General features: G+C 42.7%; 1 protein-coding gene across 2 annotated transcripts in view; it reads left to right on the forward strand.

Annotated features, from left to right (window-relative positions):
- MAP1B (microtubule associated protein 1B) overlaps positions 1–22627 on the forward strand; it is a 90736-nt gene that overhangs the window by 227 nt on the left and 67882 nt on the right. For both annotated transcript variants that reach the window (XR_001603264.2, XM_016213896.2), the window contains exon 2: positions 7791–7892. Coding sequence is in view for 1 of the 2 variants with exons in the window: in XM_016213896.2 (XP_016069382.2) it covers positions 7791–7892 (102 nt within the window). In the remaining variant the exon portion in view is untranslated. The remainder of the gene's footprint in view (positions 1–7790; positions 7893–22627) is intronic.

Raw genomic sequence — 22627 nt, forward strand, 5'->3', positions numbered from 1 at the left:
GGATGCGCTCGGGGAGACGCGCAAATGCGACCCCACCCAAGGCGCGACAGCCGCCCTCGGGCGCGCCCCGCACCCACCTACCCCCGTCACCTCCCGCACACGGTCCGGACTGTTTCCCGAGCTCATTTCAGAGAATAATGCGAATTTGACTTGAGACCCAGGGGGAGAGTCTCTCCTAACCTTGAGGTATCTGTCACCAAGGCTGGGTCTGCAAATCTGAGCTAGCCACCGCCTCTCCCACTAAATGAAATGCAGGTGTCAGGAGCAGAGGCCACAATAAAGCCGCAGCCGCAGGAAGCAAAAAAGGGGGGGCTTATGCAGCCACTCCTTTCAGCTCCTCTCTCACCCCCACAAAATAATGGACACCCCCCTCCCTGCCAGGCCCGAAGCTGAAGCACCATGTGGCAGGGCCCGCGTGGGAATCTTCACCACAGCCACCCCGGCCCTGAGAAATGCTTATTCTGGTTTAAATCCCTCCGATCTTTTCTTTCCTCGGAATGACTAGGCTAGTCCTGGAGCCACGCCCGTACCCCCCCCCCCGCCGCCTCCCCCGGGACGCAGAAAGGGAGCCGCTTGCACTTCGTTCCCGGACGGCGGCCGCCTCGCTACCGCCCCTGGGACCTTGGTTACAGCTTTGAGAAAGGACAATGGGACCCCAAGTTGCGGGGTGGGGCTTCTTCTTTTAAAAGTCTCCACCTCGGGAGTGATGGCTTGGGTGGGGCGGGGGTTGTCGGCGGGCAGGGCCAGCGCCTCCCCCGTGCGCGCACCGGGAGCGCGCTCTGCAGAGGCCGAATAGCGGTTCGCCGGGGACCCCAGGCGGGGCCGTGAGGGTCCCAGGGGCGCAGCCTCGGGCACGCGGACCGACCCGCCCCTCAGCCCCACCAGGGCTGCTGCAGTGCTTCCACCTGCCTCCGCACTGCGGCGCCCCCATCGGGGCCTCGGGCTCGGGGGTGCTACCTGCCCCCACCTCTCCCTCAGCCCAGCTTTGTTGCGCTCCCAGTCCCCGGTCGCTAGCCCAGGTCTCCGCTTTTCCCTTTGCCCCCGGCGTCCCAGACCGCCCCCCGCCCCTGACAGGGGTCGCCGGGTCCCCCCGCAGCCCCAGCCCGCGCGCTTTTCCCGGGGTGGTGCTGGAGCGTTGCTGCCGGGAGACACCGCGGGGTGGGCGTGGTGCAGTCCGCAGTGCGGTCTCTACGGCAGCCCGAGGCGGACAAAGGGCGTTCACGCACCCCCCCCCCCCCGAAAAACCTTATTTTAGCTGAGAAAATAAACGCTTGTCAGTCATTTGCTTCTGCGTTTGGAAACGGCCGCTTGTCCCCAGAACAAAAGGCTGCAGGGTGGGGACTGGAGTTGCAGACCTGGTTCTTTTGTTTAACTTTAAAGCACAGATTTTCCCTTTCGGCTAAAAAAAAAAAAAAAAAAAAAGGCAGAATGAAGACTATTTTATTTTATTCGGGGGGGGGGAAATCACGAATAAAAGATTTCAATAGTGATATGCCTTATTAGAGCATCTCAATAACCCTTATTTTCAAACTACAGTCTTTTAATCTGATCTGTTCTAATTTAGCGTATTCGCACGTTTTCTCCTTGGAAAATTTCACAGGTACTGCCTTTGGGTGTGGCCTTTCATGAATCAGTGACTTTGGCTTTTAAAAAAATGTTTTGTTTTTTGTGTGTATGTGCCAGCACCATTGCCAGCGAATCATGATACATTAGGAGGTGCTTTTCTGTCTATAAAATTTTCATAACCACCCGATGTGGTGCAGGAGAGGGTCCCTCAGCCCCATTTTAGAGATGGGGGCCCAGAGAGTCAGGAAAGATAAGGGGACCCGCTCAAGGTCACACTACCGCTAAGGGACAGAGGTGGTACCCTTGCAGCAGCACTGGTTTTCTGGCCCTGTCCTTATGTCCGGGCAGGGCAGGCTAATATCAGAGGGGATCAAACAGGGCAATTTTCAGAGCTGGCCTTTGTATAGCCATCGGCTTGTGGGCTGTGCCCAGCCGGGAGGTGGCTGGGAAATCACCTTCCCGGGGTAATGATCTTCCTGCTTTGTTACTCCGCGGACACCCTGTCAGTACCCTTCCTCAGGGGGCTCATCCAAGCGGCTTCTGTTTGAAGATAAAATAGACACATTCAGGGACTCCTGCGAGGTGCTCTCTGTCTGCTTTTTTACACGATTAGCACTTAGTGATAAAGTTCAGATTCGTCTTCCTGACATTTTCTTTTTTAATTTTTAAAAAAATTTTAATGAAGTGGTATGTATATACAGAGCAAAAGGCGAGGAACTCAGTGAATTTTCACAAAAATTTCACAGGAAACACCTGTGTTTCCCAGATCAAGAACCCAACGTTACTGGAACCCCGGAAGACCCCTCATGTTCCTTTTCCAATCACCGTGCCTTTGAGTCTTCATTCCCTAATTTGGTCAGGGTTTTGCATGAAACTCTGAAATGGCTGTATTGATCCCATTAAGAATCCACCAAGTGAGTGAGCAGAGCCATTTCCTTGCACACGGTAACAGATGCCGCTGTCCTCTGGAGATTGCTCTCCTGAGCCCTGGGGTCTGGGATGCAGCCCAAGCTGCAGGGCCTTCCCGTGCTAAGTGGTCCAGAGCTTTTCAGTGTGGGATGACTTAGCAACGGGGCAGACCAGCTCTGTTTCCCGTGCCTGACCCGCGGCTGCCTCAGCCTTCGGGTCCCAGCGGGGCCTCCTCAAGAGGTCACTCTGGTACCACCGCCGAGTGTGGCTGCCGGTGCCTGTGGGCCCTGCTGTGTGAAGCAAGACGGAGATGCTCCGGGGCCTCGGCTCTGACTGTGTGCTGCAGGCTGGGAGGGCAGTTCAGCGTCTCTTACTCTTGTTTCCTGTTGGCCCTCCTACCTTAACTGATGCTCTGGGTTTGGGAACCCTGGTGACTTGGATTTTTGCCATCTGATTATTGAGGAAGCCTAGAAAACCAATCTGTAGGAAGATGGTGGTAATGCAGTTAATCAGCAGGCCTGAAGTATCCCAATGTGAGTGCTTAGTAAATGCTTCTTGAAACCAAGGAAGAGAGATGGTCACTCATTTTCTCAACTGCATTTAAGAAGCAAAATGTAGGGTTTGGTCATTCTTCTCAAGGTTGAAACAATAGTCTTTCCTCAGACTGGTCTAGATTTATTTAGTTATGCAGGACTTTATGCCAAACCATTGTCATTACCACCAACTACTGCTTCTTGGAACCTCTTTTGTCCCATTCCCAAATAGTCCCCAGTGTGGACCTAAGAGCCATCCCATTTTTAGCAGAGCCCCCCACCCCCAGTTTATTTTAGGATGTAAACTATATGTATCCATGCCTTGCAAACTCAGTTCTAGAGCCTTGTGAAAGGAGTTCTCATTGCTTCATTTTATTGTTTTAAAGAATATTAGGTGTCAGTTTAATGCTTTCAATTGCTATTAAAGAGTGTAACCTTTCTCTGGGTAACACTGGGAATCAGCAAGATTTGTTCATAAAAAGATAGATGTGTGTGACATCAGCTGCCCTGGATTTTTAGATGTAAATTTAGCTGAATACATTGTAACTTGATATCACTTTATTGAATATTTTCAGTCTAAGATGGCTATGAGAATTAAGAACCCAGGAAAGTTTGGGGTTTAATTTTCATTTTGTTTCAACAGGGGTAAAAATCAACACATGGTGGTGGTTAAAAGAAATGTTAGAGAGTGTTAACTTTATTATATTTGTCTTTATACTTTTCAAAGTCAAAAGGCAGGTGGATTTCTGCTTGCACTGTTTAATTGGTATTATCTAAGGGTTCTATGATCCACAGGGAAATGTAAGCCCATCTCCAAATTTAAGGTCATTAAATTGATGATTCATTGTTAATCTTTTCTAAAAGCTTATTTTTTAAATAAGTTCTTTTAGACCAGCGAATAAATTATTATAAATCACTTCCTTTGTTTGTTTCTAATGTGAGATGCTATCCAAGACCTAACTTGTTTATCATCAATGTTTTGAAATGATGAGCTCTGTATGTAAGATATTGCCAGCATTATACATAAAATATATATTAGGAACATCAAGTTGTTGGCTTAAAAAGAGGAAGAAAGTAAACCAAAGGTTAAGTCAAGGGAAAAAATAAGAAAACTTTTCTCTGAGAAATAAAACCTTGAATTTAGCATTTCCTTTGTTTTAATTCTTTCTTTAGTTTATGATACTAATCTGACTTGATCACTTTTTGGCATAATTTTACAAACAGAATCTTAGGGTTATAGATTAATCATTTAGACTTGGAAAAAATATTGAAAAGCCAGTTTCTCAGAGGGAGCAACCGAAGCTCATAGAGGAATATAAGCTTGTCAAAGGCCCAAATAACTGTCACATAGAGCCCACGGGCCATTTCAACGTGGAATGCATGGTCCTGATGGGCTGCTTTCTCCAATTTACTGTCTCCTCTAGAATTAGAGATTTTAGCCTTTAAATGGAAGGTGCTTTTTAAAAATTGTTGGTTTTGTGAAATAATTCTGCAAAATGCTTGCATGATTGGTCAAACTTGGCCAGATCTAACCTGTGTAAAGTTAGGGAATCTGGCTCCTCATTTTCACCTCGACTTCTCCTGTGGTGGCCCCCCCCACACATACTCATACATACAACCCTTTCTCCTTTTTCCATCTATAACTTCTTGTGCACTTTAGCCTGCTCTTTGTGCACTACTACCCCTTGGGATCAGAGAACTGAGATGGAGAATCCTTTGTTACCCCGTGATCTCTGTGACAGAGGAATGGCACTCCTTGCATATGAGGTGGGATAGTTCTCAGGATGCCTGGCCTTAGGCCAATTTCTCAGGTGGGAGTGATTCCCTCTGGGCCTTGCTTTAAAGAGTGGAGGCTTATCTCCTGCAGCTGGTGCCCCCATCCGGGTAAGCCAAGGGGCACAGTGTTCATAGAGTGCTGGAGAAGCACAGCCTCAGGGACGAGCGCCACCTGTTGTTTCCTGGGGGGGGGCTGGGGGGGTGTTCCTCAGAAAAAGCAGGAATTTATCCTGGCTTCTCTACAGCCCATCAGAGACCAGGATGACCTGCTTCTGGAAGCCAGCACCCTACTACCCCCTCCCTGCCATGAATTCAGAGAGGGGAGAACGTGGAAAGGGCCAAAGAAGATATATATATTTTTTGCCCTATGAGCTTTAGAGGGCCCACTAATGGCTTTCTCTTGGACACAAAGGGGAGATACATAACCTACAAAATGCAGTATGAACCTTCATTGAGAAATACTATTTCTCTTTACTAATATTATCCAGTAGAAGGTACAAAATAATTACAAAGTATTTTATTTCTAAAATTGTTAGAGAAAGTGGCCTGGTTCCAAAAATTTCCTTTCCAACTAAAATAACCAGTGAATCCATTATAACTGCTATTTTATAAGTGGGAGTAGTGATTATGCATTGTTAAGAAACAATTTGGCTCGAAATTGCTCCCTTGAAAAGAGAACCTTAATTTTTTAGTTTCATTGGGTGCATAAAAACGGGAAATATTTTTTATCAGCTATTTACTGGTGTAATTTAAAAATTCCTAAAGGGTTTTTCTATTATTTCATACTTTTTCCATCGCTAAATTACAAATCATACAACCAGGAGTTTATGAAATAGAACGCAAGCATTTAATTGCACGTGTCATGACAAGTTAATTGAGGCCAAGGGAAAATGGCAAACAACAGTGTAAGAGCAAGTCTACGTCTAACCCTAGATGAAGTCATTCAAATGCTGTAGCACTTTGGACACTACTCAGAACAAAGGCAGAAAAACTGTATGAATTTAATTTAAATACATATGTCTCATTATTAACTTATTGACCCAACTTGACAAGCCAGAAGATGAAGTGGAGCTCAGACCCGGAGCACAGAGAATCCAATCAACATTTACTAATTAAGCAGCTCAGACAGGAGCTCCGAGATTTTTTCCGCTAGATGAGTATATAGTGTATGTATAGGTTGAAGTAAAATATTCTAATGAATTCAGACCTCTCAACCTGTCAAGCCTTCTGTGAAACAAAAAGAATGCATTTATCATTTCTGCACTAAAAAGATCCACAAAATCTCAACATGCCTTTCTTGCTAAAATTTAAATACTCCATTAGCACAAATGCAAACTGAGACTGTTAATGTTTCCAGGGAGACCCATAAAATTCTCCCTTATAATTTAGCCTCTCTTTAGGAATGTTAACTCTTTCATACCTGCATTCTTCCTATGGATTACTATAGAGAAATTTCTACCTCCATATGGTGGGCATATATCTATTGGAAAATATTTGTCATAGTTGAAAAGGTGTTTGGTATATAATGTGAAGATATTTTTGATGTGTAGTCAACTGAGTTTCCAGAATATTTTGTAATGTGTGTGTTTTCTTTTTTTCTATCTATCATCTATCTATCTATCTATCTGTCTATCTATATCTATCTATCTATCTATCTATCTATCTATCTATCTATCCATCCATCCATCCATCCATCCATCCATCCATCCATCCATCCATCATCTATCTATCATCTAATCTACCTTGATTCTTTGCAAGATAGGAAGAATGAACAAGAGATAAATGAGAATAAATGCATATATGCATTTAGGATTTAGAGGTGTTTTTAACACACTATCATATGTACTCCCAAGTCTGTGTGCCTAAAAATGACAGTTCATCAGCTGTGTTATACCTAGTTTCAAGCCCCCACCCTTAGTAGGTATGCAATAAATGGTTGTTGTTCCAGAGATTTGTTCCTGGCAGTTAAGTATGCTCCATGCAAAGGTACAATTATGGATACTATATACTGGCTCTACCATGAGCTGTCTAGTTATTTGGGAAAATAAAAAAATACATAAAACACACACACACACTCCAGAGTTTTGTGGTTCCCCAGTTGTCCCTGGCTTGCTCCCCAGATCTCCCTTCTCTTATGTCCTCTGGGCACCTCTCTAGCCATCTTTGGGTGGGTGGGAGGGAGGAGGAGACTAGGGAGGTGGGGCATCAGCAGACCTAGCCCTGGTGTCCTCTCACCCCAGCTTCCAGCCTAGTGAATGGAAGCGTGGACTTCTGTGGGAATGGACAGTTCATGGCCCCCCACTCTGTAGAAAGTTTATAAAATATAAAAAGTGGCCACGTTTCTTTGCCTCTGGATAAGAAAATTTAACACAACTAACAATTGTGAATGAAAGAACTGCTTGCCAAGCTAGTCAGGTAAAATAAATGCCTGGGAGATAGACAGGCCTAGTCTTGAAGATTTAGATCCAGCCTTTTTATCAAAGATCACTCAAACTTTGGATTGATATCCAGGGGTTGAGAAACCAAGGTCAAAAATAGGATGGGTAAAGAAAAGAAACTACGTGCCCCCATGTTGCTGGCTTTCCCACCCACATCCTACGTTTTCTTGCCACTAATTTTAAGTGGACCCTGGGAAAGCCAGGCTGTCTGGTGGCCTCCTAACTACTTCAGAACTCACCATCTTTCTGCCCTTTCTGTTCCGCCCCTGGAGTAGAGCCTGTCATTTTCCTAATAACTGTTTTCTTTTACTCTCCCAGGAAAGCTGCGTTTACCCTTTACAAGGGGCAGAAGTTCAGGCTACGTTGCTATTATCCCTCCCTTGTGGCCTGGTGGGGAGACCTCCCCGGCCCTCCCATCTTGTGGGCATCACTGCTCATCATCAAGCTCTTCAGAAAAGGAGTTTCCATATCCTCCCCCAAAGCCTGAGAAATGTCACAGTGGTACTTTCCAGACCATTCTGAAATGACTCACTGGAAGTCTGTCAACTGTCTTCCTTTCCCTCCTTAGGAATCCGATCATGGGACACCAACCTGATTGAATGCAACCTAGACCAAGAACTGAAACTTTTTGTATCTCGACACTCTGCAAGATTCTCTCCTGAGGTCCCAGGTGAGGCTTGGGTTTGGTGTTAGTTAACTCAGAATTTGAAAGGATGGGGAATTAGGCCATTGACTGGAAGACAATGCCTGGGACATCAAAAAAGACTTTCTCTTATTGCTGAAAGATTCTTTGTATTATTATCTACAAGGTTAGCCAGAAGCCATATTTTAAGAAAGTCAACCTAATGTCACTGTGTTGGTTATATATTTTGTGGGTTCTTAGAGGTTTTTAAAGTTCTGGGGTAATTTTTTTTTTTTTTTCTTTCTATCTCACTGTACTCTGACCTTAAGGGATTGCAAATTATTTAAATGTTAATTTTACTCGAGTGAAGTTTGAATATAAATTAGATGCCTTCAGAATCCCACATAAGAAAATTTAACACAACTAACAATTGTGAATGAAAGATCTTTCACCTGACACCTTTCCAAGAAAAAGGAAACGTCTGCATTTCAAAATGAAATATACATCATCATTTCATCCTTGCAGTGTAACCCACTTTCCTTAGTGTGGGTAAAAGTTCCAACTGTGTTAATATAGCCTTTTTTTTCAGAGATGAAAAAATACTACAGAAAAATTAAAGGTAAGGACACAAAAATTTGTCATGTGAAGATGCTCTCACTAACCAGCCATCTCACTGGGGATGTACCCTTGTCACCAGAAAGGGACCAGGACCGAAGCGGGTCTGCCCTGGCATAGTCTGGAATGTGTGGGTTCTTGGCTTAATGTGGGAAAGATTTCACAACACAAATCCAGGTGATTTTGAGAGTACAGTTTATTAAAGCTGGGGACAGTGAAACAAAGGAAGAGCTTAAGATAGAAGAGGCAAGATCATAGCGACAGGAGTGAACCTCGGTGAGGCTGCCTTGGCCCTTGAGAAAGTCACAGAGGCAGAAGAAGTGTGCCAGCTGGGCTGCATGGACTCAGGAAACAAGTTACAGAGGCAAAAGGAGGGCCCTTGTAGTCAGGTCCAGGAGGTTAGCTTAGGATGAGCTGCCGATGCCTGCTGCTCCCCTGGTTGGAAGTCTCCTGGGAACTTTTAGAGCTTAGAAATAAAGCAAAGATCCACCCTTGAGGAAAGAAGAGGGAAAGGTGTGTGCATGCCCAAGGGAGAGCTCCCATTGGGTCCTTTGCCTTAAGGGTTTTTCTCTGTTTTCTAAAGGTGGGAATTTTAGGGGAGGATCTCAATAGAATATTCATCAGCTTTCCAGGTGTGTCCTTTGATATACTGTGGCATCAAAATAAGCATACAGAAGGATTAGGGTCATTCTCTGGTCAGTTTTACCTTCAAAGAATGTCACTGGAAAGGGAATGGGACTGAGACCAGTTTGCCCCAGCATGGCCTCCAATGTGTAAACTGTTTGATCCTAAGTGTCCTTGGTTAGAGAAGATAAGATCTTGCGATTTATTAGCTGCCTGTAAATTGCTCAGTGGTCTCTTTAGCTGTATGTCTCAGTTTCCTCATTCCTCTTGCCAAAGAATTTTCCTAGCTTCTGACTATCCTGCCTCACCCCGACCTCTAGGCCTGGGAATGCAGGCAGATTCACTCACCTTGTCTTCCTCTTGAGAACAGTGACCTGTATTTCTCCCAATTGGTCACATTTAGGATAATGAGTAGGGTTGCCGGCCTGTAAAGACTCCAAAGCTGGGACATTTTTTCCAAAGCTCTGCCATTGATTCATCATAGGTACCATTGATCCATCATAGGTACTATATTGCATTTTATTTCTTGAATATCACTTAAATTTTATTTAAAATAGAATAGAGCATACTCTTTTCTGTCTAAATGATTTTGTTGTGTGATTGCTGATTTTATCGGCATTGATATAAACTCAGGATGGGATTCAGCCTCTTTTGACTGACCACATCATGTTCAATCAGCCTTGTCCATACTGGGATTTAAGACCACTTATAGGATGTCAGTACCTTCATGAATCACACTTGGCTGCTGCAATATGCCCACAAGACAGTCCAGTTCTTCTCTTGAAGCTTGATATTAGAATAAAATCCCATATATTCTAGTTAGCAAATGAACTGTGGCCCTCAAGCATGGAATCAAGTAAGTGCACTAAGAAAAACATAGCAAGAACTGGCTCACTAAAAGTTAAATGTGCTGCAAAGCCACGTGCAAAATCAGCTCTTGGTATTGAGAAAAAAGAGGATGATCCTGGGACTATCAGACGGCACATGATTTGCTGGAGTAAAGGTACAGTATGCGGTTGTTTCTCTCGTTGTTACTGTGTTGTATTTTTGTGTCTTGCACATCTCCATAACTTTAAAAATCATCTCACAATAAGGAAAATACGGGAAGTGCCCTTTTCCAACAAGTATGTTTCAGAATGTAAATTCAAGCTTTTGTCTTTTCTTTGTAGGTTGTTCTGGCTTTTTACTATGACTGTTTGTTTATAAGACTACTTTTTTTGTTTTGTTTTTGGGGGGTTGGTAAACAAAGCCTGTGATTCCCATTGTGTTCATTCATACTTGGATTGACTTTATAGAATGACAGCTGTGTATTGCAAAATGCAAGGCTGTGAGAATTGCTGAAGAATTAACTGTTTTTGGACCAAAGACCTAGCGTTACTCTAGCGGACTAGGAAGGTCAAGTTCCTTGCCAATCACCACTTTAGCCTAATGTACCATTCTCTCTGCTTTTCCTGCTGTCACCTACAATAAGGGCTGGTTACCTACCTAGTTGTATCAGTGCTGTGCTAGGCGCTGTGTCTAGAGATGGCTTATAAAAGACTGGCGATTGCCTCAAATGCACCTAACAGCATGTGTGGGCAGCACAACCAGATCAGTGCCCTTGTACTAGTTTTTAAACATGGTTTTGAGGTTCACTTTTCCTATTTCTTCAGGATTGCAGGTTTCATTCAAGACATTCCTGAACGGTTTAGTCATGTTGAATAGATATCCTTTAAGTAGGAACCTGGACTATGATGCTTTGTCTGCATAAGGTGGGGTTGTGTAGTATGAATGGTGAAGTTATAGGCCCTCCCCTCCACCCCCGTTCTCCCAAGTGTGAGCCCTGGGGTCACCAAGCCCCCACCAGCTCTGGTGTACTTTGGTTCTTGGGATGGTCAGTCCTGGGGCCATCTTACTCTCTGAGACCTGTTCTAGCATTGCCTTTCCTAAAGATCCTTCATCAAACACCTGCTGTGTGCCCAAAGTAGGCCTCTGCTGGTTTGCCCTGATGCAAAACCATTCCTGGCCACCTCCAAGCTGGGCTCAAGTGAGACTAGTCATTCTGAGAAAAAACGTTAGGTATTCTCTCAGGAACACGCCTCAGGCTTTCACCCAAATGAATGTTGAACAGTTGAGTTTTTTCAAAACAGAGCAACAGTCTTATGCTTCCTTATATTTATAAATTCAAATACTATCCTAAAATTTTTATTTGCATATTATAGTATGTTTTTTGTATCTTAATCATGTTGGATGAAAATCATTTTTGTAAGTCTTACCACAAGAGTAGAGCAAGGCTTACCACGCTCATCTTGTTTCTTTCCCTGATTTAACTTCTATTGTTATCCCCATGTAACAATAGAGGAGGGTGTCTCCTAGGGGTTATAGGAAGTGCTCCGTGATTATTGGTGTTAGACAGACATCATTTCAAAACAGCGAACAAATACAAGCCATTTCCAGGACAAGGGGCACCAGGAGAAAAATTCATTTTAATTTTCTTTTTTTCCATCATTGTGTCACTTCTGCCTATTAAAATAATTTAAAAATTTTGGGAACCCAAATCCTCACCAGCAACGTAGCATAATGATAAGAGTGCAGATTCTGGATCGTAGCTCTGACAGTTATTTGTATAGGATCGGACAAGTCTCTTAACCATTTTATTTTATGCCTCAGTTTAGAAAACAGGGATAGTCACTTCTACCTCAGAATTTTCATGAGGATCAGATGGATTAATGCATGTAAAGATCTGAAAACAGTGTTCATCACATCACACAGTAAAACAATAAATGTATGCTAGTGTTTAAAATTGTCTCCCTTATTGAAAAATCTATTTGACTTGAATATTTGGTGTTTGTTATTATCTATGGGAAATACTGGCTTTAGATATTGGCTGACTTCCTTTTTGTAATGATATTAAAATTTCTATTAAAGATGTTTCTCAGAGAAACAACTGCCTTCGGCATTATAAGAAGGAACCCAGCTGCTGGTTATGCGTAGGGGGCAGTGACATTCCATGACTGAGTTTTGGAAGGTCCTTTGGGTGTGAGGGCAGAAAGGAGGCGATGCGTTAAGGTGCTGGCACGGCCGAACCGGAAGGCAGGGTTGGAGAACATTTGCAAAATGGCCCTGTTGGTACCCAGGGGAGGATGCTGATGTGCGTGAGGGTGCATCCACTTGCTCGCTGTGATAATCTATTCATGAGTAGGGGAGGAGAATAGTTTTATATACCTTTCTAGGTTCTGTTAGCTGGTCTATTAAGTTGACATAAAACAGATTAACAGGAGAAAAACAAACCTAACCTCACAAAGACAATGAGACCCCAGGAAGGGCAGGTTGGGCAGTTGAAGGTTTTATGCCAACCTGAGCTAAGCAATGCAATAAAGGCCTGGAGCTTCAAAGGGGAGGAGAGTAATTTCCAAGACAATAAGAAGAGCAGATGTTTGGTAATTAGATGTTTGCCCTGCCATACAGGTAGGTCATTCATGTGAAAGTTCTTTGTTAGTAGCTCTATGAGCCAGGCCCCCTAATTAAATTCTTCTAGGTAATTAAGGGAGAAGTAAAAGTTTTTCTTGAGTCTGTGGGGTCTTGCCCTCAGCTCAAGAAAATCCACATGCCAAAGCGGTATATTTTGGGGTCACATACTCTGTTCCCCTTCAAGGGGCAACTTCTTCCACTCCATTTTGTTACACGATTCTTTCTTCACTTTCCCCAACCAGCAAGTGACTATAGACGTTGCTAGTTTCAAGAGACCGAGGTTTCTGGTGGTTTATTTTCTTAGGCAACTGAATAAATAGCGAGACCTTGGCATGTGTACATTTTGTGACTGGATTTATAACTCCTAGATCACATTCACGCAAAGCTTCCTGCAATGTGATTGCTTTTGTAATGTGTACATGGGCGGTTCTGTTTAAAAACCCAGGCCTTTTCTCTAGAAGATAAACATGGTCAGGTTTGTGCTGAATGATTGCTAAAAATAGCTGGCTTGGAGACTGGTTTTCGATAGAGAATTAGAATCAGGAACCTTGAATTTAAGTCATTGGAATCCTCTACTCCCTTTGACATTAACAAGGCAAGGTTTTATAAAACTTGCCAGTAGAATGATAAGAAGTTGCTAAAACGCCTGTAATGAAGGTCTAGGAATATTTTCAGTGTCTCCTTTCTGTCTAGACTTGTATGTTTAGTCTGCCGTTGTGCAGAATTATAGCCCGATTGTATGTGCCTAGAATGCATCACCTGCTCTGTGACGGGGGTAATGAATGTGTTTCAGCCTGCTCCCAACCTTTAAACAAGAAAGCACACAAATACATGTTCAGCTGCACCCACGAAGCTGACTTAACCCTCAAGGAACCTGCGATTTTCAGAGGGAACTTTATCCTTGTGTTTTCTCTCTCGGGTGCACACACAGGGACAGGCACTTGCCCACATGCCAACACCGCTCGGCTCACCTTTTCTCATAGCATCATCATCTAAGGTTATGGAAGGAATCCCAATATTAGGAGAAAATGACAAATAGCTTTATTTGTGTTGAAGTAACCAGACCTCTGTTTAACATCCATTGAGGTCAATGCCGCCCTCCTAGGAGGGAGGCTCCCGTTTTAATGCAAATCACTGGCCTTTCTTCCACTTGCCCTCTGCCCTCAGCCTTCCCAGCCCGTGGGTTGCAGTCGGTGGAGCCTTCAGCAGCCGCTCCCGCCCCAGTGCTCCCATTCACTCCAGCTGGCTACTGCCCGGGCACCCCCGCCCGATGCCTTTGAAAGGATGGAGGGGCCAAAGTTTGCAAAGAGAAGAACCGGAATTGCATAGTGTGTGCAGCGGAAGGCCTGGTTCCTGCGAGGTTTACATTTCGTACAACAGTGAAACGCGGGATTCTTTATATCCACAGATACTCACACGCTAACGTACTGTTTTCTGATGCGGGTGTGGCCAACAAAAAGGAGAAACGTGGTGTTGCGTGGCCGCTCAGGTGCCTTCATTCCCTGGGGTTGATGGTTCATTCAGGCCACCCTAGAAACACCTATTCATCTCAGTTTTTTTTGGAGTAAAAAGGATGTTTTACTCTACCGACTGTCATGGCTCTCAAGCGGTTCCTAATGGGCACTGTGGAGCCACTCAGCATAGACACGCATAGGCAGGAAGGTGGCAGAAAACTGGCCGCCTGGGCCCAGTAGCCATTTGGGGGGATGTCAGTAACCTGCCGTTAAATCCAGCTAAGCGTTCCAGAGCAGCGCCGACGCTGCCCACCAAGGACAGCTTTTGTCTTCATTGCAGAAACCAGAGCGCCCATGGTTTTTGCTAGTACAGTTTTTGTTTTTTTGTTCTTTTTTTTTTTTTTTAAGCACTCAGTATCAGCAAACCACCAAGCAACCGCAGCCCCCTTTCTCTTTACTGCCCGCTTTTGCATTTCTCTCTCTGGGGCATTTTGTTCAGCACGTGTGAAAGCAAGCTGGAAATAACGGTGGGAGAGGAGGGATAAAGCATAAGCTAACGTTTCTTTTTTAAAATGTCAGGTACTGTTTTTGAGTGCCCATTAATAAGCAAGTAATTGTAAAGGGGTAGATAAAAGAATCAGATGTCCCTAGTGTTCATCATTTAGTTGGAAAAATGTCATCCACAGCTTTAAAAAACACTAACAAAGAGTGTTTTCTTAATTTACAAACTGGTGTGTGTGTGTGAGAGAGATTGAGATTTAAAGAAAAGGGTCTGAGAACAGAGGTCATAACCAGCATTGCATTTTGACTGTTCAACCACAGATTTCATGGCAGTGACAAAGGTTACCCAGGTACCAGCACCCCCACCCCCAGCCGGAACCCAGGACTAATGAAACGCTACCAAGGCAACCGTCAAGTATCCCCAAACATCATACTCCAGGGCTTACGCCTTTGTTTTCTTTGCTTCGGCCTAAGGGTAATTTCTATTGCCTGGGGATGTCAGGTTTCTTTCGTCCTAGAGAAATGTGAGAAGGAAAGAAGTGCCTGGGGAAGTGAAAATGGCCACAGGGACTGAAGAAGTGAACATAAACACAAGACAAAATAATGTTATTTTAATAAACTGTGTTCAAGAGTTGCCTCTGTTCAGGGCTGGTGAGATAACTGCCTACAGAAAATGCAGCAAGAGAGTCCACACATGATTTAAAAATAAAGTTTCTAATTAAAAACAAACAAAAAAAGCCTAGGGAAGATGGTCTTTTATTGGATGTGCCCCAAGGACAGCTGGGTCACACCTCATTTTAGAGACTCAAACTGAGTTTGCCCCTAAAAAGTGCCTTGTGGGTTTAATTGTCTGAGGGGTTAGATAAAAATGAACATCCTGAGGACTGCCTTAGCTTGGAAAGTCCGCTAAAACCTGCCCTTTGCTAGTCCTTTCTTAATCAAACAGGTTTTACTGGAGCCTGTGAGTGAAGGAGCCCCAGTTGAGTATTTTGGACCAAGTTTACAGATTTCCTTGTTTGCATCACACAGGAATTTGGGGAAGGAGCAGCTGGTGCCCTGAGGGAACACAAGCAGTCCTGGCGCACCTGCCCCAAGGACACTGATTCATAAGCAGGTTGCTTTTGATGTTAATGGAAATGTCAGTCAATGGCAATGTCATGTTTGGGGAAGTTCACTTGATAGCACTAAAACCAAAGATTGAATAAATTCTGCCACCCAGTCCAAAGGCACTCTCGGTGCCTGTGGGGCTCCTGAGTCATTTTCAGCGGCTGTTCTTTGCCTTCTAAGCTCTCACCTAGAGGCTTTGATGTCTGAAAGATCTGCAAAACAGGTGTGTGTGTGTGGGGGGGGAAGCAGGAAGGGATAACTGGTCTTCTATCCATTTGGTAGGAGATAGTCGTTTCACAGTGTATGGTATTTCCTTTTTGAAAGGTGCCCTATTATCAGCCCCAATCTGTCATTAAACATTTATGTAGTAGTTCCTGTAGCAAGACCCAGGTCTAGTTCCTAGCTCTGCAGGCCATTAGAAGACGTATAAGTACGTAATCCTGGCCTGGGCGTTGTTTACAAGTGAGCATGGAAGATAACTAACAGAACAAGTTAGTATATAATAGTGTCATATGAGAATTTTGTAGGAGGATATTTCTGTAAATTCTGTTTGCTCAGGCTATTTTTAAAAATGCACATGCATAAAAGATATTCACTAAAATCATATTATCTACACAAATTAAGATCTAATGCACTGGATTTTCTTTGTGACCAGGGAATTTTGGATCCAAATTGAATTAATTATTCCCTAGTTTGGAGCTACATTTTGAGTTAAGCCCTTTAATTTAATTATGAAAAGGCTGACTTGCTATTTTAAGGCTTCATGCCCTCTGAAAGCATGTGAGAGCAAAACTGCTGAAATGAACATATAGGCTTTGACTTCAAGATTGTCTTCATCTTTGAGTGCTGGGACACTGTTGGCAGAGTTGGAAGACACTTGGGAGAGATTGTGAAAGTGAAAGGCTTTATGGAAATAAATCTGAAGTAATTGGTTCCCTGCCCCGAGGCCAGGTTGGACTCTTTGCAGAGCTCTGATTCAGCTGTTTCCGTAGCCAGGGAAGCAGGGAGGGGACTGGGGCTGTGAGCTGCTTCCCAGGCCCCTCCCCTCTGCAGAGCCCTGGAGCCTGACCTAATGCGGCAGCCCTGGCCCACCTGAGATTCTCGTTGCCCAGGTAGCCCCCGGAAAAGTTGCTGTGAGGCCTTTTCTCTTCTGCAAAATAAAGGGCTTAGACTAGATCAGGGTACCTGAAACTTTGTTCTGCTAGCCATTAGTCCTGTAAAACATTAATCGATAGTCAGTGGGAAAGAATTCCATTGTGAAATGAGTCCGGGAACTATGGCACGCTAGGCCTTATTCTCGGAGGAGTCATAACGTAGGTAACTGCATATAAATAAACTTGTTTAATTGTGTATAACCATAAATTTCCTTAACCTATTTGACTAGTCACTTCCACCGACACTTTCTCCTGGGGAGCTGGATTTCTCCAGAGCTCGGTTTGGGAAAGGATAGACTAACTGATCGCTGAGTCTCTGCCAGGTTTTAGACAGGCGGGGCAAAAGTAGGTTTACAGTTGTTCGTATGGAAAATAACACAATAATTAATAAATAACAATACAAGAATAAACTCTGTGTTTTTTGTACCTACAGCTGTAAACCTACTTTTTCCCCACCCTGTATTCGATGATTCCATGAATTTTTATGAAATTACCTCATCACTAATACGGAGAAGGGAACTTGTCCTCCCTCTTCTCTGCTTAAAATGGTTTATCACCCAGGTTTTACAATACCTGTGAGAGAGTTTAGTTCAGAACATCTGCCTCTCCCATCTGATAGGGTTATAAATTTTAGGGGAACACGCACAACTTGATGACACTCGGGCTGATTTCCTCGTTTGGAAGTTCTTACTGGCCCTTCGCCTTTTCCTTCCAAACCAGACGAAACTTAGTGGTGTCTGCACAGTGCCAAACACCTGCATGGAAAGCATTTCAGAAGTCAAGTTCATGAATGTTTTATCCACACACTGCCAAACGGGAAATGGCTGCATTTCCCCATGATTAGAATTTCCACATTGGTGTTTGGTGCTGCGCGGAGCCTCCGATTAGCCGCTTAGTCACAGAGCTTTAGGAAGAGCCTGAAGATTACATGTCATGAGTCCTGGGGGTCACCTATAGGTTGACTGTGTTAAAAGTACCAGGTACAGCATTTGTTATGGCTTATTGAGAATGGCCTGCATTTTAATAAGCGTGATCAGCAATGCATATCTCGTCGTGTGAACACTCAATTAGTGCAGTGCAGTTTAACAAGTCAGAACATGCAGATATGAATGCCCTGGGGGAGCAGTGCTCACATCACATTAGTACTGACAGCGTGCAGCTTGCATGAAGGTGATCAGTATCGGGAGGCCACGATTATCCGGAGGGAAAAGTGATTTTTATGGTAATACATCATAGGATTGTTGGGATCTGATACCTTTAAGGTAACAATTTCAATCTGTCCTATTCCTAATTTGATCATGTTTGCAAAAAAATGTTTTAAGTCACTAAAACCTACACGAAATATTATTTTTTACAGCAAACTTGACAGAGTGCTCTAAAAACCCAGATGAAATAATCTATGTACAGTAACATTAATGATAGTATCTCTATGGATGAGAAACTTAGTGGCCTTGTTAATCAAATATTCTAGTTAATAAGGAGTTGCCAATAATTTCTTGTGGGATTATTATTTTTTAAAGTTTTGGAATTCAATAATATGGTCCTTTCTATTTTTTATTTTTTTTTAATTCTCACCCAAGGATATTTTTTCCATTGCTTTTCAGAGAGAGTGGAAGGGAGAGAGAGAAAGAAACATCAATGTGAGAGAGACACATCACTTGGTTGCCTCCCGGGGGATTGAGCCTGCAACCGAGGTATGTGCCCTTAGCTGGAATTGAACCCGGGACCCTTCAGTCCTCAGGCCAATGCTCTAACCACTGAGCAAAACTGGCTAGGGCTATCGTCCCTTCTTTTATTTGAACACCTCAATTTTATCTAGAATTGACTTAGAATTGCTAAACCAAATTCATATGTTAGCCCAGGTTACATTTTAAACTATTTATAGAATATATGCACTTAGGAATCTGTTATTCCTTCTTCCTCCCAGATAGAGCGATTTAAAAAAAGAGGTATTGCACTCCTTGAGCAAATATTGGCATTTTAATGAAGCACAGGCTAAGACAGATCCATTCACACAAGAGAACAACACACTTTGCCACCTACTTGGAACCCAAACTCGGAACAATCTAATTTAGTCTTCTTTGGATGATGCAGAAGAGTCCCCTGGGCCTCAGGCCCTCTGTATGAAGGCTAGTGGTAGCGATTAGAAGCGGGCTCTTACTACTGGAACAGTAGTAATCCTTTATATTGGGTTGGCCAAATGGCCATCTCAGTTTTATTAATATGATTGTATATCTAACGAGAACAATGGATATCTCTCACTATTACACTGCTTCTGAAAATGAGTCATTCATTCTAGATACTGCAAAAGAACTCAGGACTGCTGTAGAGAAAGAAGGGAAGTGTGGAGAAAGTAATGATGGCAATCTTCTGGATAGCTTTAAAAAACATCTCAAGAGTTTGCAAAATATGCATTGGCCCACTTAACGGTCCTGTTGTATATACTACCAGTGCACCCCACAACCATTTTCCTTTCTACTTTCTATATCTCTTGCATGTGAAAACATATTTTAAAAAATAGATCATTGTTTTCTCCATGCATTGTCTAGCCTGCTAATGAGCTAATAAACGTAAAACCCCAATCAAGTGATAAAAGAAATGAGAATTGAAATTATCTTTAACGGCCTGCACTTTAAGATTGTTCAGAACAGCTTTAGATTCTAGGACTAGACAGACTGTATGCCTAAAATTGTGTAGACACTTACATGCACATATGTAATTATATGTGTGTGAATGACTTAGCCTTTATATTATTTTCAAGACATCTTCCCTTTTAAAGAAGCATTAGAACATCTAAGTAAATGTCTGTTGATGAAAAGGTCATTTTATGTGGGTTTACTTCCCTTCCATTGTTTTCTTCTCTGTACAGCTCATACCCTTTCCCCATTGAATGTCGTCCGCTTCCCTTCTCTTTCATTTTTCTCCTTTCCATTTTTTCTAATATGCCTTTCTACTGTCCAATCACAGCTTTCTCTTCTGCAAATAATGCTGGCTTGGGTTATTTTAAAACATCTAATGGTACCGGTGTCTGCTTTTTAAAGAAGCATTACATTATGTGTTACTTATACTTATTATACCGCATTTTATTTTTGATTGTTTTGTTTCGTACATAGAACAGAGACTATTTGGAGTCTTTGGAATAACATTCCAGCATATAAATATAAATGAAATAACCTGACAAACTGACTCACTCTAGGGTCGTCCAGAAATATGATTCCATCATCAGATAGAAATTTCTGTTGCTGGAATCCTTTAGCCAGCAAATGGATGTTCTGTGCTTGGTGAGCAGACTCATCAAAAATATGAAACTGGTTGCCCCCCTCCCCCCCAAAAAGATTCCAACTTACGTTTTAGAAAGAAGCAAAAGAAAAAAACAACCAAACAAACAAAAACCTGCTTTAAATGAGAAAAATGGAGACCAAAGGAAGAGCTTGAATCATAGGGCTTGGTTTTTTAACCTTTCAGGATTCTAACTTCAGAAGTGGCTTTTTACCAATTGCAACTGAATGGTAAGAGCACAAGAATGCAGTTATCTCTAAATCAGAGAACTAAGGAGGCTTTAGGCTGATAATGTCCCTTGGGAAAGAGTCTTAGAACAGTGTCTGGCACATAGCACCGGTACACATATGACAGTGAAAGATGACGTGTTACGGGTTTGAGGAAGTGCAATTAGCTCTTAGGTTTAAAAATTAGATGCTTAAGAACTCTGAAAATTTGCAGTGATTGTATTGCAAACAATTTTTTTTGTTACAAATTTCCTTTAAACTTTGAGGTGTGGCAAAATGTTTCTTTACAAACTATCAGTCACTTCCAGAGACTTGGCAACCTACACGTTCTGGTTAAGAGCCTGTGTGTTGAGAAGCAGTGGACAGAACCCTTGGAGGGTGAGGGTGGGGATAGAAAATCTACCCTCTAATCCCCATTCTACTGCTAAGTAGCTTTGTGCTATTGTAGACAAATTACTTACCATTTATAAACTTCAGTTTTATTACCCCTAAGGTTCCTTTCCTATTTAATACTCCGTGATATAATATCAACTTACGGTGAAAAAGTCATTCTAGTATTTTTTAAAAAATGGCTTTCATGAAAAGTTGGTAAGCATCACTAATGTGTAAAGCCAAGATGTGTTATTTGTATAAAGATTTTTAGAATTCTTAGCATAAAATGACTTGCTTGGATGAACAATGAATTAAAACACATACACTCAATCTATTCATTAAACAAATATGTATTACTCATCCTATGGGATCTGGTACTGTGTCAAATACTGAGGTTAACAATATTAAGCAAAATAAATAATCTACATGGTCGCCCTTGCAGCGCTCAGTCAAGGTAAGGGGGCAGACATTAATCAACTTGTCATACAAATATGTTTCGCAATCTGTTCTAAGTGCCAGGGAAGAGCACGTAGAGCTATATAAGGATATAAAATAGGAAACTGACCTAGAAAGGGGAAAAGTGAGAGAACTGTAGAGATTTGTGATAAAAACTTTTTATTTTATATTTAAGACATTGGACACTGTATTTATGTCTCCCTTTTAATGCAACAGCAACTTAGCTTAGTGTCCCAGGTTCTAGAGTATACAAATATTTCTTGAATTTCACAGCGATCAATGTGAGGATACAGTAGCACATTTCCTAAGAAATAGGAACAATGAAATAGACATGATTTAAAAATATTTCTATGGCCCGGCTGGGCGTGGCTCAGCAGTTGAGCGTCGACCTGGGATCCAGGCGATCAGGATTCGATTCCCGGTCGGGGCACATGCCCAGTTGTGGGCTTGATCAGTGACTCTCTCATCATTGATGTTTCTGTCTCTCTTTCTCTCCATCTCCTTTCCTCTCTCTGAAATCAATAAAAATATATTTAAAAAATATATATATTTCTATGGAGATATTATTATTCTTGTAAGGATTCCAGTCCTTTGCTCTGAGTTAAGAATGAAAGTAAAAGAGGACTCTCTGAATTTTCATTGGTCTCTTAAAAGCATGGGATTGATTACAGATCCGCTGGGCTACAGAAATCCCAACAATAGAGAAGTGAAGCAACCGAAGCTTCTGGGTCCGAATTTGAAGGTTTGTGTTGTAACCTAACTGGCCCATGAATCCCTCTGGCACATACCCTGTGTGCCTGGTGCTTGGAGATTCAGAGCCTTCTTCCCAGCGTCGTCCCTGTGTCTACTTCACAGATACTCACCTGCTGCTCGATTGTCACGTCTGACTGATGTTACCTTTTTTTAAGACAATTTATAAGCAGCTTTCTCGCATCACATCTCCAGTCACCTGTCATTTACCTTCTGGTTTAAATGTCCACTTCTCCTCTTGCATGGCATTTGGTATCTCTTGGCCCGATTTGGTGATATATTTAAAATCTCAACTTCTGCACAGAAAAGTACTTTATTTTGCAGGACGTGACTGGAGCAGATAGCCCATGTACTATTTGAAACCTGTGCCTTTTACTGGGAAAAAAACACCACCACCTTGATTCACCTTTAAGTCTAACACAGAACTGACTTCCTTGTTCTGTTTAGGATTTCATGTGAAGGTGTTAAAAATTTAGTTGTATGCAGATGACCTTTCTGTCATTTGCTTGCTCCCAAATCTTAGCTACTCCCTGACTCTTATCTGAAATTAAAATAGGTTGTAAAGAAATGTTGGAGAGATGAACATTTCTCATTAATATTTTTCCTGAAATGCTCTGAACCCTTTCAGTCTGCAGATCTTGGTCTTTTCTCAGGTAGCAGAGTTTTTTTCCATATGTGTCCTTGTCATTGTTTCTGCTCCTATGATTCCGATTTCAGCCTTAAAATCATGATTAACTGAAGAACTTATATACATACATGTGTAGCCCATGGACACTGACAGTAGGCTGATGAAG

This window comes from Miniopterus natalensis, chromosome 3 (assembly GCF_054644295.1).
Source record: "Miniopterus natalensis isolate mMinNat1 chromosome 3, mMinNat1.hap1, whole genome shotgun sequence".
Lineage (NCBI taxonomy): Eukaryota > Metazoa > Chordata > Mammalia > Chiroptera > Miniopteridae > Miniopterus > Miniopterus natalensis.